The sequence below is a fragment of the Parasteatoda tepidariorum genome, chromosome 6 (genome assembly GCF_982258835.1).
Source record: "Parasteatoda tepidariorum strain Cologne lab strain chromosome 6, Ptep-v5.0, whole genome shotgun sequence".
Classification (NCBI taxonomy): domain Eukaryota; kingdom Metazoa; phylum Arthropoda; class Arachnida; order Araneae; family Theridiidae; genus Parasteatoda; species Parasteatoda tepidariorum.
Window position 1 is genome coordinate 56,686,817 of NC_141760.1, and position 19,275 is coordinate 56,706,091.

At 25.5% G+C, this 19,275-nt stretch overlaps 2 protein-coding genes across 3 annotated transcripts in view; one reads left to right on the forward strand and one right to left on the reverse strand.

The window, feature by feature from the left end:
• Nucleotides 1-860: 860 nt before the first annotated feature.
• Nucleotides 861-18,123, reverse strand: Scamp (secretory carrier membrane protein). 2 transcript variants are annotated; one of them, XM_016051546.4, is made up of 10 exons: nucleotides 17,868-18,123; nucleotides 17,584-17,682; nucleotides 13,200-13,358; nucleotides 11,297-11,363; nucleotides 10,016-10,144; nucleotides 8,875-9,034; nucleotides 5,640-5,741; nucleotides 5,427-5,544; nucleotides 4,459-4,627; nucleotides 861-2,692 (listed from the first exon to the last, which is right to left on the reverse strand). In XM_016051546.4, exons 1-9 carry the CDS (start codon nucleotides 17,922-17,924, stop codon nucleotides 4,463-4,465), a joined length of 1,056 nt encoding a protein of 351 aa, XP_015907032.1. In that variant the 5' UTR covers nucleotides 17,925-18,123; the 3' UTR covers nucleotides 861-2,692; nucleotides 4,459-4,462. The 2 variants fall into 2 exon arrangements, with proteins under 2 accessions (XP_015907032.1, XP_015907033.1); XM_016051547.4 differs by having other exon boundaries at nucleotides 4,477-4,627; nucleotides 17,868-18,118.
• The window catches only part of rb (adaptor related protein complex 3 subunit ruby), a 41,756-nt gene continuing 40,574 nt past the window's right edge, over nucleotides 18,094-19,275 (forward strand). The window contains exon 1 of the mRNA XM_043046111.3: nucleotides 18,094-18,331. The gene's annotated coding sequence lies outside the window, so the exon portion shown is untranslated. The remainder of the gene's footprint in view (nucleotides 18,332-19,275) is intronic.

Genomic DNA, 19,275 nt, shown 5'->3' on the forward strand with positions numbered 1-19,275 from the left:
CAAAAGAGGTTAAATTGTAGGTCGAAACTTAGAGGTGATTTTAATAATTTTCTTCTCTCTCAGTTTCACTCGCAATAAAATTCTTGTTGTTTACTATATCTGCCTTCCTGTCCTGTTCTTTTGTTTTGCAATCACATTTCACGATTCAGACAAAGTTTTAAATTATTGATATTCAGCTCAGCTGCCATGAAACACTGTTAGCTCAGGACATCTAAAATTCAATTTAGAAAATTTTACTCCAAAGAAAAAGCCAGATTAAACTTTTATGCTTGTAAATACATAAGTAAATAAAAAAGGTTTTGAATTTAATTTCAAATGGATGCTTTTTTTCTGAACTAATAGTATATTCTATGCTCGTAAAATAAGGAAAAATAAACAATTAGTTGTTTATCAATTAATGATAGATGATCTAAGTTAAAAGTTATTTTTAAGTTACATTACAAAGAAAGGATTAAAATTTTCACATTATATTAATACATTGAATCTCTCCAAGGGAATTTCTTAAGTCACGGCAAGAAAGAAAAGAAGTACTCATTTTTTCTCATTAAATAGTTACAGAAAGTTATTTCAAACATGCAGCATATGCTTAGAAAATAGTCATATTTCCTTTTAAAGTATTATTTTTGAAGAAAATACAATAAATAAAATTTAGGCATTTTTTATTATCGCAAACTATTTTTTAGTAATAATTTTAAGTAGTGCAAATTTGAAGCTAGCTTCAATTAATTTCTGATAAAAAACATAAATTGATCTTTTCTCATACTTTAACATAAAGGGCACTAAAACCTATTATTTATAATTGGAAACAAAAATTACATGTAAAATGGTGTTACACACAGACTATTAACAAAATACAAATCTCAATTTTTATCATAAATTTTATTTAATTCTAACTAATATCAACATATACATAAAAAGCTCATAACAAATAGAACACGAATTCCATTTACATAATCAAACATGGAGAGATGAGCCTCAAAAGGAACATTTTTTAAACGTGTGAGAGGATACATTAGTTAAATAATTCAATGTGTATACTTTACAATCAAGACTTTTGATTTTTAGAGCATAAAGGGGCTATTTAAAATCATTCAGGAATGAGATAATATTAAAAAAAAAATTATACTGAAAGTTACATTATCATCTAAATTTACTAAATAAACTATAAATTTTTAAAATTAGTTCATTTTTTTAAAAATTTTATTTTAAAAAGATATAATCTAAATACTTTTGAAGGATCTTCATGAAAAGGAAAATTGTGCAATCTATTTTTGCTAATATAGAAAGCATAAGTTAGAAAGTAGACATTCAAATTAGAATGGATGGAAAAAATTTTATATACAAATATTGAGAATAAATTGAGGGTTTAAGTTATATTAGAAGCAGCAACGTCATTGACATTTACAAAAATACACACTTCAACAAGTGGGGCAAAAATATTTTGAATCCACAATCTTTTAAATTTTCTACCACCTACTAATAAAATGACTCATATCAAGTTATGCATTACTAATATATACTTATATTTTGTGCAGTAAAATGCTGGAAAAACGGGTGGATAACAATCAATACATATCATAAAAAAGTATTTTCAATGGTTAAAAATATATATTATTATATTCCAACATAAATTATTTGTAAACATTTAACAAATATCATTGGAAAAAAATAATACCCCATACCAAACATAATTTTTTAATGAATCAAAGAGGGATCATTATCTTTCCTAAATCATGCATATTTTTTTATTTTATTGAATTAATGATCTTAATAGTAAAAATAATCTATACTTATTTTTATAAGTATCCAACATGAATACTTATTATGTTTGTAACAAGCTAATATTTTTTGATGATAAATAATATTTCTTATCCAAATCATGCATAGTGATTTCTTTCATTTAATCAGTGAGAGCTTTAAATTATAAATAAACAACTCATATTTATAAGATTCTAATTTTCATAAGAATTTATCTTGAATAATAGACAATTTATAATCAACCATTATTCATTAATATCATGCATAGTAATTTTTTTATTTAATCAAAGAGAGAAATATAAATGACGAAAATATAAGTGGATTAATTTTTATAAGGCTTTAACTTGAATAATTCATAACCTGCCAATATCCATTGATGAGAAATATTATTCTTCACTTAAATCATAGTAATTTTTTACTTAATAATTGTGAGAAAATTATAGTAAAGAGAAACTAGAGTTTTTTTTATAAGATTATATTTCTTTAGAATACATTGAAATATTTCTAACTAATCAGTAGGAGAAAATATCCCACTCTCAAATCATGCATAGTTTCTTGAAGATATTTTAATTGATAATGAAAAAAAATATGCAAGTGTATACTTTTTATTTCACATAAACATAACACAAAAGACTTTAATAGAAAATAAAAATAGCAAAGCTGGATGACTTATTAGAAATCTCGTGTTAAACTTAAATCATAGCAGCATTGATTTCAGTCCATCTGAAGGGTTGCAAAGCTGCATCAATCACAATGAAATAGAAAATTAAGTATTTACAGAACAAATGCAACTAAGATTTACAGCAGATAAAATAGATGTTTATTATAACTTGTCATCCCACTGAATTTTTTCCTCTTTTTTGACTGTATGTTGTATCCACTGCTTGGACTTAGTTTTGTTTTCAAAATGTGTCATACTGTCATGGGTTCCGACCTTTATGGAAATAAAAACAATAAAAAATGTAAGATATCTCAAACACATTAAATATATATGGGTGTTTTAGTATCCAGTGTCATTTTTTTCCCATAAATTTTTCAATAAAAAATAAAACTACAGATAAAATAAATAAATTTAAAATACATTATTTATGGCATGTTTAGAATGTAAGGTTTAATGAAACAGAAAACTGCGAAAACTATAATCCGTATACCACATACTTAAGGCACACCGATAAACCACCATTTTTTAACATGCAGAAGACATTTTATAATTTTGAATTTTTATTCCTTATTCAAAGTTTCAGCAATATACTTATAGGAATATCATGTTCCTCAAGTGGGATGCAGTGTTTTAACATAATCAGCTCCAATCAATACAAAATAGAAGAAACAGAAGTTTTTTTTTTGCACTATCAGTTATGTAATGTCTTATATTTTCACTAGTTAATGACCTGTAACATTGATCAGGCTTAAGTACAGTGAAAATTCAAATTGTCATTGTTAGAAAAAGACATGAGAACCAATCATTTTTCACGTATGTGTATACACAAGTACTTCTAAGAGGGTACTAGAAGCAGGAGACTCACATTTACTCCACTGGTAAGTCTATTCTTTTAGTTAAAAACATTTTTTTCAGTCATCACAATTTTATAATTATTTTTACATCATGAGGAGAAATTCATACCTTCTTACACCACATTTTAATCAGTACTGAATTATTAAATAAGGATTGACTATTGTCCTCTCAAGGACATTAAAGCAGAAAGTGTACCGATTGTAATATAGTGAAGATATTAACTAAAGTCTGGTGAATTAATTAACTTGGAATAAAATAATTTTCTGCATTTAAAATATATTTTAATAGACAAGATATTGTAACTAAGCGACACTGAAGTTATAAACACCCATATAAGTGAAAATTTAAAACAAAATTCATGCAATAAAAAATTTACTTCCATGCAAATAAGAATTGATAGGGAAAAATCATAATACAACAACTATTATTTAATTAAATGAATAAAATCTTATTTGAAATATAACGTTTCACTTATGTTCATTTGTTTAGCATCCTAAATATATAAAATTTAAAATTCTGCAATAAAAAAAAATAGATAAATAAATAATCTAATATAAGCAATTAAAGTTGTAATAAACCTTTAAAAGTAAATATTCATACAAATAAAACAAAAATGATGTATTTTTTTTTTTTTTTTTTGCTAGAAAATTACTTTTATATCAAACTTTGAATTTTCCACTTCTCCTAAATATTTCTTACAAATGTTAATTACTTTTAATAGAATTTCTGTACTTGTTAATATAATTAAAGTTAAAAGTATCAAAATTTACAGAAAAAGCTCTAAGATAATTCCTTTTTTTAAAAGTAGAATAATTATGTAGTTTAATTAATTTTATTCTACTTAATTTCATTCTTTTCTTTCTTTCTTTTTTTAAATTGGAAAAATTAAAAAAAAAGAAATTGTATGTCAATTTTAATTAAACATACAAAATGATTAAAAACTACTTTACTATCTGAAAAATTAAAACGATAGAATGAGTTAAATATGCATGCAATGCTACAAAGCTCAAAGAAAGCATAATTTATTACATACACCAACAAATAGCAAAAGTCAAAGACAAAAACAGAGCAAATTAAAAGAATTAGAGAAAAATGTGGAAAGGCAGCAACTAAAACGCTGTGACCACAATGCTCGGAACATCTGCTGGCCTACAACAGTACACAAAACAGAACAACAATCATACTTTGCTAGTATCGATTACCACTAAAAGGTTGATTCATAGCTTGCCGAGCAGCTCCAGCCACAGCCCCAGCAGCAGCATTCTGCACATGAGGATTTCTGAGAACTCCAGTAGTAAATTCTTCTTGAGCTTTAGCAAAGCTGTGTTCAGTGCCCCGATAGATTCGATGAATCTAAATAAAATTTAAGCCATAAATCATTGTGTATGTATTAAAAAAAATCTGCTCAATACTTGAGGAAAACTACCAATAAATTTTTAAGATTCTAAGAAAATCAAATCACTAAAATAAAATTTGAGATAAATATTATAAAACTTTAAAGACAGTTGTTACCTTACGTAAAAGCAAATGAAGATTTTAAAATAGTACTTCTTCAGAACTATGCTAACAAAAAAATTATTTCTACAATTTAAAAAAATTTTTTTTTTGTGAGTGTAAATGTCAAAATATTGAAATCTCTTGATATATTTTTACAATTTGGAACTGTTTTAATTTCAGTCTTTGTTTTCTCAAAGTTAACCTGAAAAAGTATTAAAATTCCGTATGTAGTTCTTTGCCATTAATTTTTGGTTAGTCTCTATTAATTATTGATTTCCATTAATCTAAGTGCTTCTTCATTTTTTTCAAAATTTATTGAAATTAGTTTAAAAGAGTAATTTTTCTAATAGTTTAAGAAACGATACTCAAGTGCATTTATATTTTGATAATCTTAATTCCTTTGGCAAATTATGTAATCCTACATGTATTACATAGATATGATTGAAGATATAAATAATTTTAACAATTAAACTAGCAATATTTTTTTACAACAAACTTTAATATAATAAAATACCATACATGATAAACCACATTTTATTCAGTAACTATTCAAATGTTTTATAAATCAAGTAAAATAAATTAAATAAATAAAAAATATGTAAAAGAAAATTGCTGTAATATAATTATGTATAAAAAAATAAGTGATGTTACATACCTTTAATAGAAGAAAAAATGATGCTCCTGCAAATATCGAATGCATAATAGCCAATAGTAAAGCTAGGGTACCAGCTACAGGACTTGTACCAATAGCCTTCAATCCTATAATGAATCCACTAAAAAGAACCGTTTTCTTAAAATTCAGAATTTTAAGACAACTTTAGTTTTTTTTTTAATAAGAAAGCAAAAAATTGTTGAAATTAAAACTCACCATGACCCGAAATCTTCAATTCCAATGGCATAGACAAGAGACAGAATGAATTGAAAGAAGAAAATGAAGAAAAATACCATAAAGTTAAAGGAGCTGTCTGACCTGCAAATATAATTTAGATAAAACTGTTAACTACATAGCTACATTAAGGGTGGAATTGCGAACAAAAAATTATAATATTTGATTATTTTTTTATGTAGTTTTTTATGTAATCATTAATAATCATAAAATTACGGTTTGTAAATTTTTATTTTTAAAAAGAAGTCAATATTAGTCTAGTTTCATGTTATATAGCGCTTAATCAAAAGTTGTAATCATAAGAAAAGCATTACTAAAAACTAAAAAGGCTTATATTTTAGCAGAATTTTTAGGGATAAAATATTGAAAACGGCTAAAATTGAAGAAAAAAAAATCTTTTAAGCATGTAGAAACATATACAAAACAGAAATCAACTTTCCTCTGCAACTATTAATTTTAAAATTTAAATTAGGAACAGCCACATTTTTCAGAAAATAGTTTAAAAAAAGAAAAGAAAAAAGCTTCTATCAAGAAACTTTACTAATCCCCCATGAAATTAATTTTAATTTAACGAAATACCCACATAACAATGCAAAATTATTAATAAGATAAGAACAAGACATAATCAAATTGATAATTGCTATATTATTTGCGATTTATGAACCATACAAAATAAAATATTTTGCGGAATATTTTATGACTTTTGTTAGATTACAAATGGTAATTCTGGCAAAACAATAGGAAAACATAGGAGGTTTACAGCCCCTGTAAATAGTTAATTCAGATTAATTACAAAATAAAGATATTAGTAAAATAAAGAAACAAAGTTTTTCTCACTGTTGAGTTAAGTCATTCAAACAGTAATTCAAATAAAATTGAATTTTATTACACAAAAATATTTAGAAAATTTTGAAACTAGCAGGCAGTAAATTAATGAGAAAAAAAGATAGTTAAATCACTTCTTTTCTGAATTGTTATCCATTACTATTTACTTTTTTCCATATTAGAAACAGTCTGGTTTACTTCTTATAACTGTTAATAAGTCTAGCTATTCACAGATATTGTTTGTTCACAAAACAAGCTAAATAGGAAATAGTTTTACAATATATATATATATATATATATATATATATATATATATATGTATTAATCACCTTTTTCTCATGAATATACAACACAAAATCAAAGAGGGAATTAGTTTTATGGTAATGATGCAATGGATCATGATTTTAGATAAATATCTCACTATATATCCAGCTATAAATAGCTTGTTTTAATTAAATATTAGATTGTGTAAGAATTCTCGAGAAATATTTCTTAAAGTTCTTATAAGCTTTCAAATCTTAATATAATAAAGATATGAACAGTGTGATAAAATGCTTTATTATCAAAACTAGATAGAAAGGGATAAATGAAATTTATATTAGAATTATATTTCAGAAGAATATAGAGAAATTTTTTATAGTTTTTTTTTCTTATTTAGCTTTTTTTAAATAAAAAAATACACATTTTTAATTGTTATCAAAAACATTTCAAAACAATAATAATAAAATAAAACATTTTTTACTAGGAATTTTCTTAGTAATTTGCTTTTGTCATCTATATAAGCAATAAAAGTTAACCTATTTCAATGAATAAATAATATTGGAAGAATGATAAAAAATAAAATGGTTTAGCATTTAATTTGTTAGGTTTTTATTTTGTTAACTTAGTATAAGAATGGTCAAAATAGAAACTATTTAATTTTATATTTAGTGCAACTACATATTTAACAAGAGCAGCCTAATACTGAATCAAACTGAACATTCAATCTACCTACATAATGATATATGATAAACATTACTAAAAATTGTCTTCAACGCATTTTTATAAAGTATAGAAATAATCTTTATTAATATTAACAAGACAACAGTTTCTCTTATTACTTTGATGGTGTTGAAAGCAAAATATCTAGCAGAAATAACCACCATGAATTACCCCATTAACTACTTATCTGTTTCTTTGACTAGGAAATGATCAGATAAATCAGGGGTTTCCAACTTACACGAGGCCGGGGGCCACAATTAAAAACACAAATCAAATGGCGGGCCGCATCTTAATCAAAATTTTGTATAGGACTCTTTTATGTTTGAAGAAACATTAAATATTACAGTCAGATTTTTACCAAGTTGTACAAAACAAAAGTATTGAATTACAAATTAAAATAAGTAGTAGATTTTTACAAATATTTAATTGTATATTAAAAAATTTGGGCTACAACAATTTTAATGTGCCCCCATGTATTAAACAGCTAATGTGCAACAGATATCTAATTGTTAAGATATAAAATTTTAAAAAGGTTGGTATTAAAACTTACATAGTAGCACACAAAATGTTCAATGATAAAATTGAGGTTTGCCTGCTGCAACCCCCAGAGGATAGATATTTACATTTAAAATTTACAAATGTGTGTGTAAATATTTTCGTTCAAAATGAGTGGTTTCAAAAAGTTAAATCGGAGAATTTCTTCGTGAAAATTTCTGATACACGCATGATAAATTATATTCTCAAAATACCAAAAAAATGAAATAGAAGAGCAACATACATGATTATTTTTGTATTTGAATAAAGATTTTCTTGGATGCAAAACCTGAGAAATAATTTTTTTTGCTCCGTTGGTATGATAAATTTCACAGAAACGAAGAAATTAGGTTTTTATTAACGAGAAAAATATTTTAAATCCATATAGATTTTTTACAAAAATTGTCTGCAAAGAAATGACAACTAATATATTTTAGTTCGTGGGCCACCAAAAAAGACTTCGCGGGCCGGATGCGGCCCCCGGGCCGCCAGTTGGAAATCACTGAGATAAATGTTGTCAGAGTCAAACTTATTGGAAAAGCATAGAACATATTTCTGATTTAAACACTATGTAGCTCTATGAGTTCTTAAAATTTTACAATAAATGTAAGCATCTTTCTTTTTTCAGAAAAATATTGTCAAGAATTTCAGTTTAAAAAACTACCTTGAAAGTAAATGAATTCCTTTTCTAAGCAATACATAAATTTTCTTTCTTGAATAATAAGACTAACAAGATGCAATTTTCCTAGCAATCATATTATTTTTTTTTTTTAATATTTAAGTTTCTTTAAATTAAAATTTAATCAATATATAAAAAATGATAATTTCTTCATTTCAATTTAAAAAAAGAATTAAGTTAAAAAAATTAAAAACCTACCTGAAAGCTTTGTAAAGAGGTCTGAACCAGCAAACAAATGACAATGGTGTAAAGAGAAGAAAAGCCAACAAGGCAAATCCAAATAAAGTAGCAGATCCAGCACCTGCTATCAATAGAGCTAAAGCAGCCAGCATGTTTAAACACAATACACAAGCATAATCTAAAAAATGACAAATATTACATAAATAATGAAAAAGATTAATCAATCATAAAGAATTGATAATTATGAGAAAAAAATAAGATTTTTTTAAAACAAAATAAAATTTTTGTACCTACACATACACATTTTTTTCCATCATATTTACATTGTGCAATCTTTTAAGTTGTATTATGTTAAAAATGCATTCTAGCTTTTAGTATTTTTTACAGAACATGAATATGAAGTTTTGTTTTGACCACATCATCTTTTTAAAATTTATATTTATTTAAATTTAGTTCAAAACTGAGTTTTCCTTTTTAGACAACAGCATTTTTCAACTTATTTTATTAAGTACGTTTTGGAAATATTCTTTTATTTTTTTTGCAAACATTTTCAGGAATGTTATCTTAACAGACAAAATAATTTTTTTTATTTAAGAAAGGTCACGAAATAAGTAATTTTTTTTCTTCTAAATATACATCATTTTGGTGCATAATGTGCAAAAAGTAAAAGAAGTTGCGGAATAATAGGCCAAAATCACTTCATTATTAAAAGAAAAAGTTGAGAATGGAAAAATAAAAAAATGCATTATTAAAACATTTATAGAGATTTATAGCTCTTACAGTGTATTTTTTTCTTCAATTGCAAAAAAAAGAATTTCAAAATGGGAATTAAAAATAATTTTTTAACTTACGAAGAGGGGACAACTCTTTTTCAGTGGGAAAAAACAACAGATGGAAGAATGCTATTTTAGATGTCACAAATGCTCTATTGGTAAAACTTCATACAAAAACAAGGCCGCTAATATATACATAAGAAGAGAGAGATTTTAATTTGATTTTTGGACAAATAACAAGAGCCTAAATTTTCTGTATTAATTAATTAATAAATTTTTTTTGAGATACCAGACAAACTGCAATAACTTAAGATCTAAATAAGCGAATTCGTCCAGAAAATGGTACATAAGCGTAAGAAAATTATTAGAATTAAAAAGATACTTACACATCCATAAATAATACATTGTTTTCACAAGCTTTTGAAATTCCAGAGGGATATCAACTGCAATATCTTGATAAAAGCAGGGTCCAACACAAAATGACTCTGGCAATGGTGGCCAATTATTTGCTCTTGCTAAGAAAAATAAATTAAAATAATCAAATAACACAAAATTTTTAAAACAATCTTTAAAACATTGATTGAAACAAACAATATTACTAGTTACAATAGTTTAGTTCATCATATAGGTACTTAAATTTTTTATACTTCATAATCAAAATACTTGAACAGCAATCTCAAACTAAAAAGAGTACTTCCAAGAATATTTCTTTATAAATAATTTTTTTACATCTTGTTAAATAAAATAATCTTATTGATTAAGTTTTTTGCGTTATTTGAGGCATGTAACTTAACCTTTTAGCTATCGACCTCAGACTAGTTAGGGATATAGCCAATTTGCTTTCCTTCAAAAAAACCTAATTTCTTTCTTCTTATTCAATGCAGATAATTGTGGATAGCAAGGAAATTTTCATTCAAATTTGCAAAAGTAGCAAATCAGTTAAAGAGCTAACTCTTAAGTCAATAAAGCAAATTTTTTCTAAAACATTTACCCACCAAGCATTGCTACCTTACAACAACGAAAAATTATCTCGTAAATAAAAAACAAACTGGCATTACCCTTAAGGCAGTTAAAGGGTTATCAAAGTTTATCCAGTCTGCTAATAAATTTCATTTTAATGTCTTTATGATAATTTAAAATTTGTTTCAGTTTCAGTCACAAGTTGAAATTAATAACAATATAAAATTTGGTTGTTTTCTTACCTAAATTATACAGTAACCATGCTGATTCAATTATATATATATATATGAAAACTATTTTTGCCATTTAATAGGATCGGTTGAAACTGATTAAATTGAAGCTGCTTGTATTCTCTTGAAGAAAATGTCACATTACTTAAAGTGATGCTGCATTATTCTAGTTTATGTTATGTTCCTTACTTAGAAGTAAGGTGTTATACTTATTACAATGAACATTCATTTAGATTATAGGCAATAAAGTTTTTTTTTTTTTTTTTTTTTTTTTTGTAATATAAATAATAGCTATCGAATATTAAAATATCAAAAAATTTGTTTTCGGTTATTTTTAGTCAAGTGAAGACATTTTTTAAATTTGATAAATTACTTTTAAATTATATAAAAAATTATATTTAATAGTTTCCTTTTAAGGATTGTTGATTTCAATTAACATTTCTTTTATTATTATTGATTCATTTCAAAATTTCTCACCATCAAATGTACCAGCCCTCAGAGCTTCTTCTTTAGCTTGAAGCTCAGCTTCCTTTTTTCGTAACTCCTGAAAGAATTAAAAGCCTTTTAATAAGTACACATGAAGCAAAACATTTAATTGAAAAGGTTTAAAATTACATTATAATTAGAATAAGAAGTTCAATAAAAAGACAAGCAAGAGGGTTACTTTTGATAAACACTTCAAACATTGCTTTTAAAATATAATATTTCCGAAAAACAGTCTAAAAATTCTAGTCTTCTTTATGATCAGATAAATAAAAACTACGATGATATCAAAATATATCTAAAATTCCATTGTGTCTCTAAATTAAATCATGTTAAAAAATCTAAATCATATACAGTCGAACCCCGCTATAGTGAACCGTCTGCGGACTCAGTAATGTGTCCACTATAACCGATGGTTCACTATATCCAAATTTTTTGAAGAATATTTTTTGCATAAGACAGTTGAATGATTGAAAATTGACTTTGCAATTTTGCATAAGTTATTTAAAAAATTATTAACTAATTAACAGATAATAAAGCAAAAATTGATGGAAAAAGTAATTACGTCGCTAAATATTAGTTTTATTTTCACTTTTTATGAAAAAATTTTGTGATTTTTGATTGAACACAATTTGATTTTAAATTGAGTTCATCAATTTTCTTATCTACAATGTGCAAAGAATGCAAGATTTTTACATTTTGAACAAGATTTCGAACCATCTTAACAAAGCATCTTCTACGTTTTCTCTTTCAGCTCCACGCAGTTTTTTCGATGAAACCATGTTTTTGTCGTATGCCGCAAGAATTGCACTTCGATTTTTCTAAATGTTTGAAACTGTAGATTTTGACAAGGAAAATTCCACACAGTGTCGATTGATTGGTTCCATCATCAATACGCTTTACAATCTTAACTTTGTCGTCTATCGAAAACGCTTTTCTCTTTAGAGAATTTGCCATTTTCACTGCTTTTGAAATAAAAATCTTGTCTCAAATAGATAATGTAAGAATATGAAGAGAGCAGCTGTAGAATGAGTTAAATTGTTCCCCTTTTTGATTGTCAAAGGGTGATTTGTAAAGAATATGGTTTGAACAGATAAGAAAATTCCAAAAATTCAGCAGGTGACCAAGTTAACTAGTTGTAGAGCAAGCTTGGGGAAAAGAGAGAAAGCGAGGCTTGTCAGGGAGGGGGGAGTATAAGATAAATGATCTGTTTGACATTTATTACAGTATAGTTAAAAGTGATAGGCATAAAGGAGAGTAATATGACACATTTTATAGGAATGCATTCATTTTCAGTCCCAACACCTACAAGTTTAAAGATGGAGGACTGAAAAAGATATTTAAAGAAATGAAATTTGAGTCCACTATAACCGAGTTTCTAAGTTCTAAGCTGTTCACTATAAGAGTTAAAAATAACATTATTTAAATAGGAATACGGACGGGACCGCTAAAAAAGTTCACTACATCCGAGTGTTCACTATATCCCAGGTTCACTATAGCGGGGTTCGACTGTATTAATCTTTTTCATATTGAAAATTTAGAAAAAAAACACATATTTTATGGTAATTAATTATTAGGCCATCATTTTTTCATTTTCTGTTGAGTGTGAATCAATTATTTTTGGATCACATATTTTAAAAATATAAAAAACTTAAAAACATATAAAAATAAAAAATTACAATTGTAATGATAATGATGGAAAAAATTATACTTAATGTATTGCTGCTAGTTTTTTTAATAATAATTCTATACATTTTTTAAATTTAATTCTCAGTTACATTGGTAATTACTTTTTAATAATTGAATGTCTATTTAGATTATTATTATATTACTTAATAATATTATTAATTATGATTAAAGATTTTGAATATCTTATTTATAATAAATACATATTTACCTCTTCTTTTCTTTGTAGCTCAGCTGATATTAGTGGTTGAGCAGCAGTTGGACTGTATGCAGGAGGTGGTTCAGAAATTGGTTGCATTACAGCTGGCTGTGAAGATTCAGGCTTTATTTGAGAAGTATTATACTGAGGCAATGTTCCTGTGGATGTTTTCTGAAAGCATAGGAAAAAAAATTTGAATAATTTTTGTTTCCTCAGAATTATACTCTGTGAAATGTGAAAATAAAAATTAATGATGAAAAATACTTTAAATATAAAACAAAAAGATTTTACTGATAAAATTTTATTATTAAAAAAATTAAGGACAAAAATAACAAAAAAATTTTTTACCATTAAAACTATAACTGCTTTTAGCAAGGATTTTCATAGATTTTTATTACAACATCTACAACACGGTTTGCAAAATATTTTTAATATGGCGTGGGAAAACTTTAAAGCCAACTCTCTATAACCCTAGCTCAAATGTATTCTTAAAAATATTTCAGTAATCTAAAATTTGAATTAACAAGAAACGTAATATCCATATATTAACTAGGAAAAAATAGGTGCAAATAGGGAGAATTATAGTAACAATAAAGTTAGAAGAAAGGTTGCCACCATATTACAACCACATTTAAATGAGTCAATAAGAATAAGTCTTTCATAAATAACGAGTAGAGAAAAAAATATAAAAACCATTGTGAGTGAATACTATATATATATATTTTTTTACATCATTCAGTTTCTTTTGCTATTTTAAACTTTTTGATATAAAACTTTATTGCAATTCGCAGAAAATTTCGGGCAAGAACAATCTTATACGGTCGAATAATCCATGTTCAAATAAAAATGAGCTTACCATAGAAACAAATATGCTAAAAAAATAAATAAGACTTTAAACTCATTACTGACAATTTTGAAATTTGAGCAGATTTTAATAGTCCCAAATGTTTTTCTCCATATTAGTATTGTAACATAATATATACTAATTTGCTTAATGGTTTGTAAAAATGTTACTTCTTTTTTTGGTAACAATTTCCATTAAAATACTTAAGGTTAGAAATCAGAGTCGCACTATAGACTTTGAGGGGCCATGAACAAAACATTTTGCAGGTCCTTTAAAATAACCTTCTTCTGCTGAAGCTACAAGCTAGTGCAGAAGCAACTTGGAAAATTAGATTTTCTCCTAAATTACGAAAATAAGTTTCTTTGATCCTTTTTTGATTTATTCATAAGAATGAACTACTTCATATTTTCCATTTTTTTTAATAATTTAATTTTCAAATTTTATACTATTGTTTAATTCTAATTAGAATATATCAGGTGCAAAGATTTTAGAAATAAAGTATTTTGAGTTAATAAGCCCTGTTGAAATTTTCACAAAAATAGATAAATAAATAAATATAAAAAAAAAATAATAATACAGATATCTTCTCATTTCTTAAATTTGTATTTTTGATTTTTCTGAATGGTTTTCTTATGTGCAATTTCAAAAATGTGGCGACAACTACTTACAAAAGTAATAAATGTGATTAAAATAGTAAAGAAAGTTATAATATTTTCCATACTAAAAATGAAATTTAAAAAAAAAATAAAATATTTTAAAATAATTAAAAAAATTTTTTTTTGAAAATCTTCCTTATAAGTCCTAGAAATGTGGGGGCTCGGAAAATCGCCCAGCTAGCCCCACCTTTATGAGGGGGAGAGAGAGAAGAATGCATATTTAACTTTTTAAAAGGCTGCAAGAGCTATATTACCCCCCCCCCCAACTTCATACATTTTTAGAAGTAAATAGGAAGATATTTTCTTTTCCCATCTATGATTTGTATGACAATGTGATAACAACTTCAGAAATTTTAAAAATTAATACTAATTGTTCATATAATTGAGTGCAATTGCAAAGAATAGTCTGGGATAGAGAGAAGAGGTCATCACTGGGAATGGGGGAGCTTTTTTGTCTTGTGTGTTATGCATTCCTTGATTTGAACATTTCTTATCTAGTTTAAATGTAGTTATAAATACAGAACTTATAAATTCTGTTATTTATAAACATAGAAGTTTAAGTTTGGGCAATTCTTTACGGTACGTAAAATTTTGAGAATCAATATTTTGTTTAACTTAATATCTAATTAACTTCAACAATTCCCTTTACCCCCTATCAATGAAATAGCTAAGTTTTGATTATATTTCAATAATGACTAAACTTATTTTTAAATAAAAAATATTTATAAATATTTTTTAAAAAGAGATTGCTATTCTGCCACTGAATATTCAATATTTGGCCGATTTGTAAATACTGTAAGATTGTTCCAGGTAAGAAAAAGTAAATTAAATGAGCAAAATAATAAAACTCTCGGAATTGACATTTCCAATTATATTTTATTTATCTGATCAAAATTTAGAAATTTTATTAAGTGTGTAAAATATTAACAAATTCTATCATTCTAACTACTTTAAGTACAGTTAACAATTTCTAACTACAACTTAACTACTTAAGTTTAACAATTTTGGTTACAAAAATCTCTCATAGAAAAAAAAGACCAAACAGTTTTTAATTTGAAAATACTTTATACATTAACAATAATAGAATGCCGTTCTTAGAGAATGCATGTCTAGTACCAGATATTTGATACTCATATTTAAATATTGTTATTTCTCAATAATCATTCTGCAGTTTTAAATTTACTTCAAATTACCAACTTTTACATTACAACATCTGTAAGATTTTATCTATAGTCAAGCAGATAAATACAAATATCATTTACAAGCTTCACAGATCAAATGATTATTTTAATTTATTAAAATACTTCTCAACCTTATACTTATCTATACAGTACAGTAATAATCTTCTGATTACCAAACATTATTTAAGTTTTTGAAGCATGCTGGATAAAATTTTAGAGACAAACTTTTAACGATATATTTTAGTACTTTAGCAAAAACTCAATTAGTTAACAATTTTGCCTTGATACCTTTGTTTTTAAAAGTTGTTTTTCAGCCAGGGTTTATTCAAAGTAAAAGTATTTTCAACCTTTAAAAAAATTTTAATCATCAAAAATTGTTGAGAGTCCTAAAATTAAAATTCCTTTAAAAAAAAAAGAAAAAAAAAAAAAAGAGTTCACTCAGGAAATTAGAGATTTATTCTCAATATATTTTTTCAATTGTTGTTTTTTTACAAGTGGTCCAGATATTCTCAATACCTAGACGGGAAACACACATCATTCTTTGTTATTATGTTAATTACCAATAAAATAAAAACAAACACACTATTTAGATAAATTTTTAAAATTTAAAAGTGTGTAAAATTTTAATCCATTTCTTAGATTTAAACAATAAAAAGTGTAAATAAATATGACTGAAATTAGTCCTTATCACTTGTTATACTCATTTTAACTCTTATATTTGATAATAAAGTTTAAAAATATAAATAGATCAAAGCATATTATGAAATTTTCTGCAAATTCAACATGTAAAATTTGAAATGAGGTAGTAAGTGTGAATCACTAATATCAAATTGTTACTTTTTATTCAGTCACAAAGATATTAACACATTGGGTTAAATTCTGACATCTGACATGCGTCAGTTGAAACACTAGCAAATAACAGCATATTATTTTAAGTGAAATAAGTTTTCTTGATCTAAATTTAATTATATCAAATAAAAACACATAGATTATGTTTTTTTAAAAATACTTTTCTGTTACATTTTTACTCCAAAAGAAAATATCAATATCTACTTTGATTATTGTGTGCATCTATTACTTCTTTTAATAAATTAGGATGCCTATATTTACAGTTAAAAAATGTGGTGAAAATGCTAAACAACTTTGGGTTAAGTATGAACAAATCACTCAGACAAAGGATTATTCATATATTCTAATCAGAAGAAAAAAAGTCGCCAAACCTATGCGACAACTGCACAGTGACAAGTAAGAAACTAAAAATAATAATATATCACAGATGGGAATTAATTTTATTGGTATAACTTGTAGCCTCCCTTTGATGGTCAACTGCTACGCATTTTTTCAAAAAATTCGTTATTAAAAAACTTTTTCGGCAATTGGTTAGTACAGATACAGGAATATCCCCTATAAACGAGACTGGTGGTTGGTTCAGTGTCTTAGAGAGAAATTAGGGGTGATAAACTTAAAATTTAATTGAAAATATTACATCTGTTAAACAATACATAAATAAAACAATATTTTATCATTGCGACTATCCAAACAATGGAACATAAATTTAATGCATGCTTGTATAATTATTATTTATTATATTTTTACAAGCCGTTACATTAAAAAAACACACACACATACAAATTATTTTAAGTAATTTTGAATGAATTTCCATTTTAAAACATGCACATTATACATTTTTTGTTGACATAAATATTATAACTTACATTTTGTTGAGATCTTTGTTGATCAGCAAATGGGTTGTAATCATCTAGACCAGCTTGAGAATTATTTGTTTGATTAGTAACACTGGTAACTGCAGGATCCTAAAGAAAGCAAAAAAGATAAGTTATTAATAATAATTTTAATTAATAGAGATAATTTAGTGTTAAGCAATGCAAGAACTACAATTGATTATCTAATTACTTTCAAATAGTTACGAAATTTAATTCAGTAAATGAAATAAAAAATAATATCAACAATTAAAACGAACAAGGTGTTTACAACTTACCGAAAAGGGACTGCTATTAAAAGGGTCTGCAAACGGATTAGCATCAAAACCAGACATTTTGGCCACTGAAATCTTTAAGATGCCTTAAAAATAAATAGCTGGTCAGTTTGTAGTAGAATCAGAAAAGAAAATGAAAACAATTAATACAATTTAAACAACTTCGATGACTCAAAGAGGCATGAAATTTTATTCAGATTATTTCTTCTTCACGTAAACATCTGGTTTTGTAATGATCAAAGGGCATATTGCCAGATTTGAAGTTCGTACTACTAATAATTTAATGAAAAATATAGACATTTTTTTAACAATTAGGTATATACATTAATAACTCAACGAATTTAGAGCATAAAATACTTTTAAGAATTTTAAATTTGAAACAAACTAAATTGCATTCTAAAAAATGGAGAAAAATGTCAATATTTCAACTAATTAGCATAACAACTTAACTCTTCAATGTTGTTCATGTGAGGCTGCGTTCCAATATTCGCACCGGTGACACTGGTTACACGAAAGCAAACTAGTCACGTGACCTCAGTTCGCACCGTAATTTAGGAACGATCGGTGCGGTTAGGTCCAGTTCTGGTTGCCATTAGCAACCAGAAGCAGACGCTCTCCTCTTTCGGAATCTTTGAGAAAAATATATTAGTGATAACAAATTTATTTTTTGTTCTATTATATTTATTTCTTGACCATTCTATTTTTAAATTACTTGTTAAAGAATATATATTTCTAGACTTTTAAAGCTGTTTCATATAATAAAGCAAAATATCATGATTAGTTTCAGTTTATCTTATTTATTTTTTAAGTTTAATTGATAGAAAGTAAAACTTCAGTTTCTTATTGCATATTTTTCCTATTTAAATGTTTATTTTAAAATGCATCCATCATCTCAGTAAGTTTTATATTTAAATATTTAACAAAATTAAAGAGAAAAATAAAAATCAGCTTAGTACAATTTTTATTGTTTTTCTTTGAAATATTTTGGAAATCATATTTTTGAAAAATGAGTGAGTTATGATTTCTTAAATTAAAAAAATATATATATTTAGCTTGCTTTAAACTTCATTCTTCATGTAAATAGCGTAATTAATTGATTTTAAATATATAAAAAACTTACTTTTATAATGAATTTTCTCAAGAGAGCAACTTTATCTTAATATAATAAGATCTTTTAAAATGTAAATTTGATAGCATTTCAAATGCATGAGATGGCATCTTTGCAATGTCTCTCATTGTAAGCTTAAATGTCAATGACAAACAGTCAAAATAAGTTTAAAATTTGATTGCTAGAATTTAGAAAAATTAACACAGGTTCTATTATGATAGAGATGGTATATAGTGCAATGTTTATGAGCAAATTGACTTCAATTGTGTAATAAATATATTTTCATAGTGAAATTTTTCACGA

Excerpts from the sequence above, each read along its gene's own strand:
- Scamp (XM_016051546.4), bottom strand. The coding sequence starts at position 17,924 with ATGTCTGGTTTTGATGCTAATCCGTTTGCAGACCCTTTTAATAGCAGT. Across the intron at positions 13,359-17,583 it reads AACAAAGATCTCAACAAAAT|AAAACATCCACAGGAACATT; the intron begins GTAAGTTATAAT and ends CTATGCTTTCAG. Across the intron at positions 5,545-5,639 it reads ATTGAAGATTTCGGGTCATG|TGGATTCATTATAGGATTGA; the intron begins GTGAGTTTTAAT and ends GGTTCTTTTTAG.